Here is a 12,768-nt window from a genome sequence, read left to right as displayed (position 1 = left end):
GCCAGCAATGGTGGGGACACTGACCAGGGCTCTAGTCTGAGTAGGCGGTGACGGAGAGCCTCCACTCCAACCAAGAACCTGGCATGGCTCCATAGTGCCTGCCTGACAGTGATCAGGGGCACACAGGCAGGGCCTCAGGAGAAAATGTACTGAGGATGTATGGGGGTGGGGAGTCGAAGGCTTCCTCCAGAAGCACTAACAGGAATGGCAGGAAACCTGACCCCACCAGACCAGTTCTTCAATAGCAGCATGTGGGACTGGCTTAGTTCATTTCCTGGCGCCAAAGCCAGTAGTCAGCAAGTCCCCTGCCACTCCTCTGAGGAAGAGGGAAGCTGCAGAATGAGTCTGGGCTGGGGAGAGCATCTGCATTGACTCTTTTAGAAAAGGGCTCGTAGCTGGCCATGAGGCTAGCCTCCCCCTTAGGTGGTCAAATCTACAGCTCTGATAGTCCCTTCTCCCCACCCTAACCAGAGAGCTCCCGTGTGAAGATATGAGATCGTGCACTTCTCCTGGATTCAAGCCAAGTTCCTCCCCAGCCCACAAGTCTTGGTGACCTCTGATCCCAAACCAGGATGGATGACCACTTCCCACTGCTGCCAGTTCCTGGGCTCTGTCCCAAACCTTGCCAGTGTCCCTCCCACCCCTGTGGAACCCTGATTGCCATATACCATCCCATCGGAGGTGTCAACCTCAGAGCTGACCACCACTCAGAACCATCTGCTGTTCTGGTCAACCCCTCCCCACCCCTATGGAGAACAGAGGTTAACAAGGCCCTTCCTGATGAGAACTTGGAGATTCTGACAGTAGGGTACCCTAAAGCCACGGCCAGGACTACAGCTCAGGTAGACGTCTGGTCATGCCTGCTCCCCTGCTGCTGCCGCCCCACCCCACCTTGGGAACACTGGCCCAGCCTCCCACCTCTCTCAGAGGGTACTGGCTGCCCTTCCCCTCCATCTGCCCAGGCCTCTGACGGCCAGGCCCCTGTTAGGGGCCAAACTGATCCTCAGAGCTGTTTGTAGTGGCCTCCCTCTGACTTATTGTCCCAAGCTGGGAGGTAGACACTATAATTACACTGCTCACATGAGGAACCCAGGACACACATCACCCCAAGTGCAGAGATGGGACCCTGCCATCCCCAGACCTTTCTGGACCACCATGGACCACAAGAAGTTGGGGTAAAACAATCTGTGGGTGGCCCTGACCCCCGCCCCCTGCCAGGGAGCACTTACTTGTTTTCCCACCACCCACCTAGAGTCAAGCAAACGGCCCCAGTTTCACTGGTTACCTCCTTCAGCTCCTGAGCCACTGAGGCCAGACGCTCATTCTCCGACTGCGTGTTGGCAAGCACGTTGCGCAGCTGCTTCAGCTCTGTCTGCAGCTCTAGCACCTTGCGTACATAGTACTGCTCCTTGGAAGCTGACTCCTGGATCAGACTTTCCTCTCGGCTCTCGCCATCTGCAGCCACCTTCTTATGGTTCGTGTGGGCCTGTCCAAATGCCTGTAGAGGATGAGATGCTCTTGAGAGAGAGCCTGGAGGCAATCCTGTGGCCAGACATGCAGAGGAAAGTGGGGGGACTTTTCCCACAGGAGAAGCAAGATACCTAAGTGCGACATGAGGGCTATGAAGTTACAGAAAATCTGGGGGTGGGGCTAATGAGGAGCCCTGGTAGGATAGGATGGTGGGAGTGGCTGGAGGAACTGGGACAAGGCAGGGATAGGAGGTCCCAGCCACCGTCTCTGCCAGTGTGGCCCCCATCAGCAAACAGACCCCTGTCCTGGGTCCCAGCAGGGAAGCCCCCAGCACTAGGGTGGGTCTGAGGTTCTCCTCCAGATATGGAAACCAAGGTTCAGGCAGTGCCCTTCCCTTGATTGATCCTGATTCACTCATCCTGGAAGACACCTATACCAGGGGAGGCCTGAGAAGGTGAGAGAGCCCAAGCCCGGTACAAGTGAAGCTTGTGCCAACTGATCCCCACATGTGTCCTAATTGGGAGACCCTGCCCACCTGCCCAGGACCTGGGCACAGAGCTGAAAATACCCGAGGGGAGAGGACCCACCACCCCCAGACCCAGCAAGGGCTTTGGGCTCTAAAAGCAAAGGATCTTGCAGTGGCTCAGGGAGTAGCCCCCATGAGCAAGTACAACCAGAACTGGTGCTGGTCTGCCCAAGTCCATGCCCCAGGTCCCGGCCAGCTTGGACGCACCATCATGCCCTGTTCATCCAGGTGTCACAGCCCCAAGCGAGCACCTTTGCTTCTCTTTCCCTCCCACCCTGCGTCATCACAGTAGCCAGGACACAGCCCACATAGGCCTCTAGTGTGCATCCTCCCCAGGGACCCCGTCCTCACTGGCCACCCCACGCGGACCTCTGAGGGGGAGACCCTGTCTCTTTACCCTGGTCCTCACTGGCCACCCCACGCAGACCTCTGAGGGGGAGACCTTGTCTCTTTACCCTGGTCCTCAGTGGCCACCCCATGCAGACCTCTGAGGGGGAGACCCTGTCTCTTTACCCTGGTCCTCACTGGCCACCCCACACAGACCTCTGAGGGGGAGACCCTGTCTCTTTACCCTGGTCCTCACTGGCCACCCCACACGGACCTCTGAAGGGGAGACCCTGTCTCTTTACAGGGCTCCTGGCTCACAGAAGGAAAACAAAAGAGAGAGGGCTACTAAAGAGCAAGGAAAATGATGCCTTTATTTCTTGAGAGAAATACAAACATTTTCATTAATTTATTATTTAATATGAAGTCTAGAAATCCAGTCTAAGAAAACAATTGGGAAAACATACAAAGCTATGTATATAAGCAAAGCTCATATGTATATGAGCAGGACTATGTGTAATATAAAAAATAAAAATGTAGAAAGCGACTTGATTCTCTATCTGAATAAAGTAGGGTAGGGTCAGGTCAGGGTAACTGCTCTCCCTCCCAAGAGTGGGCCTTGTTCATCTGCTCCCAGCCACTGACAACTTGCTCTGTGAAGACACAGGTTCCTTTTTAAATCAAGTCAGCTCAGCTCTCTCTCTCTGATTTCTGTTGCTGTTCTCTACTTCCTCCATCCTTGTCCCAGGGAAAAACCAAAGCACAAATCCGTGTCTAGGCAGGACCTGCCACATCCTGGGTGGCAATCCCAACTACCAGTTTGCATGCCACAACTAACGATCCTGCATGCCACAACAAAGAATGAAGATTCTGCATGCCTCAACTAAGTCCTGGTGCAGCTAAGCAAACAAATAGTAATTAGGGGGGCAAAAAAAAGAAAAAAAGGAAGAGGTTTTCAATAAATTGTGCTAGAACCGATAGAAACCCACACGCAAAAGAATGAAGTTGAATCCCTTTCTTACATCATATATAACAATTAACTCAAAATAGATGAGAGATCTAAATGGAAGACCTAAAACTACAACTCTCAAAAGAAAATGTGGGTAAATCCTCATGACCTTGTTGCCAACGGGATCTTCCTTGTGGCACCAAAAGCACAAGTAACATAAGAAAAAAACAGATAAACTGTACTTCATCAAAATTCTAAATCTGTGTATCAAAGCATACTATCACATGAAAAGACAACCTACACAATAGTAGAAAATATTTTCAAATTTTTGTATTTGGTAAGCGTCTAGTATCCAGAACATATAAAGAACTCCTATAACTCAACAATAAAAAGATAAACAAAACAATTTAAAAAATGGACAATGGACCTGAATACATGTCTCCAAAGATTTTTAAAAATGGCCAATCAGCTTATTAAAAGACACTCACCATCAGTCGATACGAAAATGAAAGTCAAAATCACAAGAAGATAGCGCCTCACACCCACTAGGATGGGTATAATCAAAAATTTTTTTAAAGGAAAATAACAAGTGCTGGTGAAGGTATGGAAAAACTGAACCCACTGCTAGTGGGAATATAAAATGGTATTGTGGAAAACAGCCTGGTAGATCCTCAGAGAGTCAAACACAGAATCACCATATGATTCTGCAATTTCACTCCTAGGTACAGACTTGAGAAAAATGATAATATACATTCACACAAAAACTTGTACACAAATCTTCATAATAGCCAGTAAGCAGAAAAAAAACAAATGGCCACCAACTGATGAAGGGATAAATAAAACTGTCTACACATACAATGGAGTATTATTTGGTAATAAAAAGAAATGAATTACTGACACATGGAACAACATACATGAACCTTGAAAATATTCTGCTATGTGAAAAGAGCAAGTCGCAAAGGGCCACATATTGTATGATTCCATGCATATGAAATATCCAAAACAGGCAAATCTAGAGATCGAAAGCATACGAATGGTTGCCCATGGCAGGGGGTGGAGTTGGGAGGTTGCAGGGGGTGACAGTTAAAGAGGTATCTTTTGGGGCTAATGAAAATATTCTAAAATTAGTTGAGGAGACAGATGCACAACTCTGAATATACTAAAAGCCAATGAATTGTACATTTTGAGTGAATTGTACAGTACATTGAATTATACTAATAAACTGTTACAGTTGTTTTAAGTTAAAGCATGGAAGAAGATAAAGCACACTAACACTCCTCAAAAGAAAGCTGGAATGTCTCTATTAATATCAGATAAAGTAGGTATTTTATATATCTTTTATATATTTTTCAATGCAAAGAATATCATCAGAGACAAAGAGGATCATTTCATAATAATTAGTCTAAGTCACAAAGAGAACCTTACAATTCTAAACATTTATGCACTTAATAACAGAGCTTCAAAATATATGAATAAAAAACTGGTAGAACTACAAACAAAAATAAGACAAATCCAAAATTATAGTTGGGAGAGTTCAACACCCAACTCTCATTATTCCTCTCAATATTTCATAGGACAAGTAGACAGGACATCAATAAGGACACAGTAGACATGAACCGCACAATTAACTAGCCTGATCTAACTGGCATGTCTAGAATCTCCAGCCCAACAGCAGCAGCACATTCATTCTTTACAAGGACACATGGAACATTTACCCAGACAGACCATACGCTGGGTGAACGAAACACACCCCAGAAGGATTCCGGCCATACAAAGATTTGTTTTGACCACAGGAAATTAAATAAGAAATCAATAATGGAAAGATTTCTAGAAAATCCCTAAATGTCTGGCAACTAACCAACACATCAAAGAAGAAACCCAAAGTGAAACGAAGTATTTTTAACTACATGAAAATGAAATGAGTATGAGAATTGGCGGGATGCCATTATGGCAAGGACTTAGTAGAATATTTATAGCATTAAATGACTATGTTTAAAAAAAAAAACTACCAATCTAATCAATAACCTCAGCTTCCATCTTAAAAATTACACCAGGTATTGGGCACAAAGCTCATGGTGCAGCTAAAAGCCCTGTGAGGCTAAGCCCTTTTAAGAGATAAGAAGACTGAGGCTCACAAGGCTAAGAGCTTAGCCCCATGTACACAGCTGTTAAGAAACCCATGCTCACCCCAGCTCACCATGCCATAGTTTTCTCCAGACAACACTCCTCCAGGCCTTTGCCCAATGGTCTCTGGGCATTCTACAGGCCAAGGGATGAAGGCCTTCAAGTCCTGCCTGAGGGCTACCGTGTTTCTCACCTCCCCGACACAAGTTCTGTACTGAACACAGACCCTATAAACCCCACTGGAGCATGGTTTTAAACCCTCCTTATAGGCTGTGTGTTACTTAAGGAAGGAGCTGTTTCTTGTATTTGGCTAGTCTTGGGCCCACATGGTATCTGATTAGAGCTGAGCCAACCCCAGTGAGAACTGCCTCTCCTTTCAGCTGTGTGCTTGTGTATTCACTCACTCAGCAGCTCAACCAACACTGGACAGCACGATGGTGTCTGGAACACATATTGTGTACACCCTGCCTGAAACCCTCATGAACTCTGATCTTCTGATAGCGGGAGCGTAACTGGCACAACCACTCAGGAAAACTATTATCTACTAACACTAAGCACACATCTGTTCCACGACCCTGCATGTTTATAGGAGCATCATTTACAAAAAGACTCAAGCCAGAAAGTTCCCAAGTTCTGTCAACAGAAGGAAAAATTATGATATAGTCACATTACAAATACTACACAGAAATGAAAATGAGTAAATTGCTGTTATTTAAACAACATAGACGAATCTCATACAACATTGGGTGAAAGAAGTCAGACACAAGAGATATACTGTATGATTCCGTTTATATACACAACTCAGCTGGTAAAGAGGCAGTGGTCCCTTGGGTTGGGGGAGGGCCCTTGAAAGAGGCTTCTGGAGCTGAAGATGTGTCGATTCTTGATCTGGGTGCTCATAATGTAGGCGTGTTCAGCATGTGAAAGTTCACGCTTATGATTTGTGCTCCATATGTTTCTCCTCAGTAAAAAAGTAAAAGCAGAAACAAGAAACAAGGAGCATATGAAATTCAAAGGAAAAAACAGAAATAATAAGGATCAGAGTAGAAATCAATGAAATAGAAAAAAAAAATAGATAAATCAAAAGCAAGTTCTTTAAAAAACGTTAATCAAATGGATACACTTATATCCAGAATAACTGAGGTAGGGGTAGGTGGAGGGAGCACCACAGGTATTAAGAAGAATAAGGGATATCATGAATAGTTTGATGCCAATAAATATGACAGATGAAATGGAAAAATTCCTTGAAAGATAAAAATTACCAAAGCCCACTCAAGAAGAAATGGATAACCTGAATAGTCCCAAATCTACTAAGGCAAGTGAATTTGTAGTTTAAAACCACAGAGAGAACATTCTGGGCTTCACTGATGAATTCTACCAAACGTTTAAGAAAGACATAAATCCAACATACACAGATTCATCCAGAAAACTGAAAAGCAAGGAAAACTTCCCACTTGACTTTATGAGACCAGCTTTAAACCAAAGACAGTATAAAAATCCACCAATATATAAAAAGGGTAAGGAATTATGATACAGAGGGGCTTATCCAAAGAATGTAATATTGACTGACAATCATTAGAAGAAAAAAAATAAATGTACTTGAGTATATTAAGACAAAAAAAAATCTATGGGATCATCTCAAAAGCTGCAGGAAAATCTGACAAAATTCAACATTCATCCCTGTAAGCAGTCTCAGCAAACAGAAGGGAGCACCCTCAACCTGATGACATCTTCTAAACATCTGTCAGCTAACATTATTTAATGATGAAAAACAGTCACCTTGCTCTGGTCAACACTGCACTTTTTAAGTTCTCAGCCTACAGTGCCATGAAATAAGAAAAATCAAAGGGACCTAGCCTGGAAAGGAAGAAGTAAAACCATCTTTACTTAGACATCACACAATAGTCTGTATAGAAAATCCAAAGAAATCTACAAAGTTACTAGAACTAATAAGTGAGATCGGCTAGGCTGCAAGACACAAGATTACTATATAAAAATCAAATCTTATTTCTGTATTTGTTTAGGACTAAACAATCAGAAAATGAAAAAAATTTAAACACTACTTACAACAGCATCAACTGTATTAAATGTTTATACTTAAGTCTGACAGAAGATATACAAGACCTATACATTAAAAGCCACAGAATACTGCTGAGAGAAATTAAAAAATAGAGATATATTTATTCATGGGCCAAAAGACTCAATATTGTTAAGATATTAATTCTCCACAAATGGATCTTTTAATTCATCATGATGACAATCAAAATTCCAGCATTTCTCTTTCTGGTGGAAATTGACCATCTCATTCTAAAATTTGTATGGAAAGCTAAGGGACCTAGAACAATCATAATCACTTTGAAAAAGAAAAACAAAGCAGGAGGACTAACTAGCTGATTTCAACATTATAAAGCTATAGTAATTAAGAGAATATTGCTGTTGTTCAGTCACCCAGTCGTGTCCAACTCTTTGTGACCTCATGGACTGCAGCATGCCAGACCTCCCTGTCCCTCAACATTTGCTGAAGTTTGCCAAAGTTCATGTCCATTGTATTGGTGATGCCATCCTGCCATCTCATCCTCTAATGCCCTCTTCTCCTTCTGCCCTCAATCTTTCCCAGCATCAAGGACTTTTCCAGTGAGTCGGTGGTTCACATCAGATGACCAAAATACCGGGCATACTACCAGCATAAAGACAGACAAACAGAGGTACTGAACAGAATAGAGAATCCAGAAATAGACTCTTATGTACGGCCAACTGACTTGACAAAGGTACAAAGGCAATTTGGTGGAGAAGGGATAATCTTTCAATACATGGTGCTGAAGTAAATGAATATCCTTATATTAAAAAATGAACTACCACCCATACCTTACAACATACAGGAAAATTAATTTAAAACAGATCATAGGTTTAAACATTAAAAGTATAAGATTTCCAGGGGAAAACAAAAGAAAATGTCTGTGACTTTGGACATGACCTACAGAAGGAGAAACTGGTAATCTGGACTCCAAAACTATAAGCTTATGCTGTTAGACAAGGTAAGAGAATGACGTGATAGACTGGGAAAAAGTGTTTGCAAATCACACATCTTTTTTATTAAGGACTCAGATCTGGAATATAAGCTCAGTAAGAAAAATAATCCAATTAAAATTGGGCAACAGAAAGTTTATGCCTCTTCTTGTCTTAACATGACAGAAGAATACCATGTTCAGTTCAGTTCAGTTCAGTCACTCAGTCATGTCCGACTTTTTGTGACCCCATGAATCGCAGCACGCCAGGCCTCCCTGTCCATCACCAACTCCCAGAGTTCACTCAAACTCATGCCCATCGAGTCAGTGATGCCATCCAACCATCTCATCCTCTGTCGTCCCCTTCTCTTCCTGCCATCAATCCCTCCCAGAATCAGGGTCTTTTCCAATGAGTCAACTCTTCGAATGAGGTGGCCAAAGTAATGGAGTTTCATCTTCAGCATCAGTCCTTCCAATGAACACCCAGGACTGATCTCCTTTAGAATGGACTGGTTGGATCTCCTTGCAGTCCAAGGGACTCTCAAGAGTCTTCTCCAACACCACAGTTCAAAAGCATCAATTCTTCGGTGCCCAGCTTTCTTCACAGTCCAACTCTCACATCCATACATGACCATTGGAAAAACCATAGCTTTGACTAGATGGACCTTCGTTGGCAAAGTAATGTCTTTGCTTTTTAATATGCTGTCTAGGCTGGTCATAACTTTCCTTCCAAGGAGTAGGCGTCCTTTAATCTCATGGCTGCAGTCACCATCTGCAGTGATTTTGGAGCCCATAAAAATAAAGTCTGACTGTTTCCACTGTTTCCCCATCTATTTCCCATGAAGTGATGGGACCAGATGCCATGATCTTACTTTTCTGAATGTTGAGCTTTAAGCCAACTTTTTCACTCTCCTCTTTCAACAAGAGGCTTTTTAGTTCCTCTTCACTTTCTGCCATAAGGGTGGTGTCATCTGCATATCTGAGGGGCTGCTGATAAATGAGTGGGTCACAAATCTCATGACAGGGAGATTTGTCCTAATAGTCCTATATTCCTCTACTCATTAAAAAATGTTACATCCCAAATACTAACCAGATTTATTTAAGCCACTTGTGACAAAAGTACTTAATAAACTATACAATAAACTCTGATGTTTAAAAATGTAACTGATTTTTCTTTCAAAAAAAATTGGCAAACAACTATACTTCAATGAAAATTAATTTTAAAAAATGGGCAGAAGAACTGAACAAATACATCACCTGAGAAGATACACGTATGAGAAAGAATCATATGAAAAGGTGCTGAACATATTAAGTGACAGTTCAGTTCAGTCGCTCAGTCATGTCCGACTCTTTGCAACCCCATGAACTGCAGCTCGCCAGGCCTCCCTGTCCATCACCAATTCCTGGAGTTCACCCAAACTCATGTCCATCGAGTCGGTGATGCCATCCAACCATCTCATCCTCTGTCGTCCCCTTCTCCTCCTGCCCTCAATCTTTCCCAGCACAGGGTCTTTTCCAATGAGTCAGCTCTTCGCATCAGGTGGCCAAAGTATTGGAGTTTCAGCTTCAATATCAGTCCTTCCAATGAACACCCAGGACTTATCTCAAGGGAAATGCAAATAATAATTAAATGAGTTAACCACAACATATCTACTAGAATACTGAAGATTAAAATGTCTGATCCTACCTACCAAGACTGGATGAGTGGGAAGCAATTAGAGTTCTCCTACACTGCTGATGGGGAATGTAAATGGTACAACCATCTTGGCAAAGAATCTGGCAGATTCTTAAAAAGTTAAGCATATATCTGACCTATGGCACAGCCATCCACTCTTAGGTATTTACCCAAGAGAAATCCAAGTATGTATCTTTGTATAGATACATACAGTAATCTATGTATCTGTAACAACCAAAACAAAACAAACTCAAAACAGCCCAATGACCATCAATAGGAAAGTAGATTTTTTTTAAAACGTGGTATAGCCGCACAACGGAATACAAAAGGGACAGCTATTGATACACACATTAACACAGACACCTCTCACACCAAAAATACAGTATGTGTTGTATGATTCCATTTATGTAAAACTAGAAAATGCAAACAAATGTATATATCATCGTTGCCTGCAGATGAGGAGGAAAGAAATTACAAATAGGGATGAGGAAACATGTGGGGATGACGAATACCGTCATTATTTCAATTACACTGTCTACTTCATGAGTATGCACCCATATGAAAACTTGTCTAGAGCACAGATTCAAGAGTTGTGGTACACAGGCTTAGTTGCTATGTGGTACGTCGGATCTTCCTGGACCAGGGGCTGAACCTCTGTCTCTTGCATTAGCAGGCAAATTTCTTTACCACTGAGCCACCAGGGAAAACTTGAATACTTTAAATATATTCAATTTATTGTATTTCACTTATACTTCAATAAAGCTAAGAAAACAACTTGGATGTTTCTGAAGCATTCAACCTGGAGACCTCACCCTTGTGCTCACTGCCCCAGCTCACAGGCCAGGAAGCTGAGGGCTGGAGAGGTGGAGACAATCTATGCCCCTGGTCACTCAGCCCACCTGTCTTTCTTCTGACCAAAGCATCCTTACACACCTCATAACATCCTATGTGGCTTGAGTCTATCTCAAAACCTGCCCCCTCAACCCAGGAGGTCCTCAGAGCAGCTAAATGTACCATCTGACTGCAGTGTCCAGCTGTGGATATGCTTGTCTTTGCCTCTCCACAAACCTCCCAGGCTGGTGCTTTCTGGAGGGCCTCACAAGTTCCCGGGCAGCTTGGGGACCCAGTTTTGGTCTCCACCCCAGGCCTGCCCACGATATTCCCTGACCACTGACCTCCTGGATCACAGGGTGCCTGTATGGGCTCTGAGGTGGCAGTGGCAGTGCCTTTGTGATGTCCCCACAGGGCTGCGCCAGCTGTAAGCAGGCTAACGCTGTTTCGACACAGGATTGCAGACCACACCCTCCCCACTGCTGTGTATCTTCCAAGGTCCAGTGAATACAGATGTGAGGTCATGCCTGGCCTTGCTTCAAGTACATCCGCACTCACGTGGACACTTGGAGCCAGAAGCAAACATAGTGGGGGAGGTTACATGTGCCAAATGGGAAGGGTGCCCAGGGCAAGCTTCAGGCCAGGAAGTGAAGTTGGAGGCCTCCAGAGGCAGATTTCAAAGCCAAACCTGGTGGGAAGAGAGGTCACAGCTCAGGAAGTAGTGTGAGCACATGCCAGGCAGGAGGTCCCAGGCTCTCAGGCAAGCATCAAGAGCTGCTTTCTGAGAAGGGGGCAGCTAGGAGACTCAGAGTGGGGAGCAGAGGAGCTGGGTGGGGATGGGAGTCAGGTCTGGGGGCTTCCCCCAAGTGACCTGGCAGACCACCTAGCTTCTGTGGAGTGGGAACAGCGGTGAGAGCTCAGGGATCAGGGCACCTGTACACTTGGGTAAATGAGACCTGGGTCACCCTGACCCTCCCGTCCTCAAGGCCTGAAGTCTCTCTGCAGGAGGCCTCAGAGACAAGACAGGATGAGTTCCTGTCGCAAAGTTCTGGCTCTGGGTCAGCCCTTCTTGCTGCCCAGTGCAGCCACCCACCTCAGTATGTTGAGGGCGGCATGGTTCAGAACACAAGCATCCAAAGAGTAGGACACAGAGGGGACAGAACAGGTGCAGGGCCCCTGAGCTGCAGTTTCAACTAGGGTCGTGCCGGGAGCGAGGCAACTAGGGGACCATTTATGAGGGTGGTGTCGGGGCAGGGATGAGACTCCCATGAGGACATTCAAGCAACAAGCCAAATCTTTGCTTCCACTAGAGGCTGGGACACACCAGTGGACAGGTATCCCCCCTCCTGCCTCAAGAGGAACCAACGCCTCCAGAGCCAGCACTTCTGACTAGCGTCAACACGCTGAGATGCCCAACAACCCCTGGCCCCATGCTATGCTATCCAGGACCAGGTCCAAGTCTCCACCAGATACTCAGGCCCGCACTACCCCGACAAGGCCCAGATTCAGAGATAGACGCAGGACAAAGAAGCAGAAGTAACAATTACAGATAACAGGCTTCCTCTGACCACCTGATGAGAAGAATGGAGGGCAGCACGATGTAGCCCTGTGGCCCATGTTTGGTCCAAGTCTCGTTCTGCTACTAAAGCTGTCTTGGAACAGAGCTAAACGGGAAAGCTGAAGCAGGCTAGCATGATGCTGGGGCCTCTGCCACGAGTCCATGGATGTGAGGTCCACACAGCTAGCAGCCTTCATGGCCTACACTAGGGTCAGAAACTAACGCAGACTGAGAGTCTGGTGTCTATAGGGAGTTCATGGACTTTCCAGGCAAAAGGCTCCATCTGCCTCTCCCTAACCTGCCTGG

General features: G+C 44.9%; 1 protein-coding gene across 1 annotated transcript in view; it reads right to left on the bottom strand.

The window, feature by feature from the left end:
* Positions 1–12,768, bottom strand: part of BICD2 (bicaudal D homolog 2 (Drosophila)) — a 55,002-nt gene that overhangs the window by 20,264 nt on the left and 21,970 nt on the right. Inside the window, exon 2 of the mRNA XM_010835980.1 lies at positions 1,286–1,498. Within this exon, the coding sequence (XP_010834282.1) occupies positions 1,286–1,498 (213 nt within the window). The remainder of the gene's footprint in view (positions 1–1,285; positions 1,499–12,768) is intronic.

Source organism: Bison bison, unplaced genomic scaffold, assembly GCF_000754665.1.
Source record: "Bison bison bison isolate TAMUID 2011002044 unplaced genomic scaffold, Bison_UMD1.0 scf7180017864057, whole genome shotgun sequence".
Classification (NCBI taxonomy): domain Eukaryota; kingdom Metazoa; phylum Chordata; class Mammalia; order Artiodactyla; family Bovidae; genus Bison; species Bison bison.
Note: the sequence above shows the minus strand (reverse complement) of the source record. Positions and strands in the feature narration are given on the sequence as shown.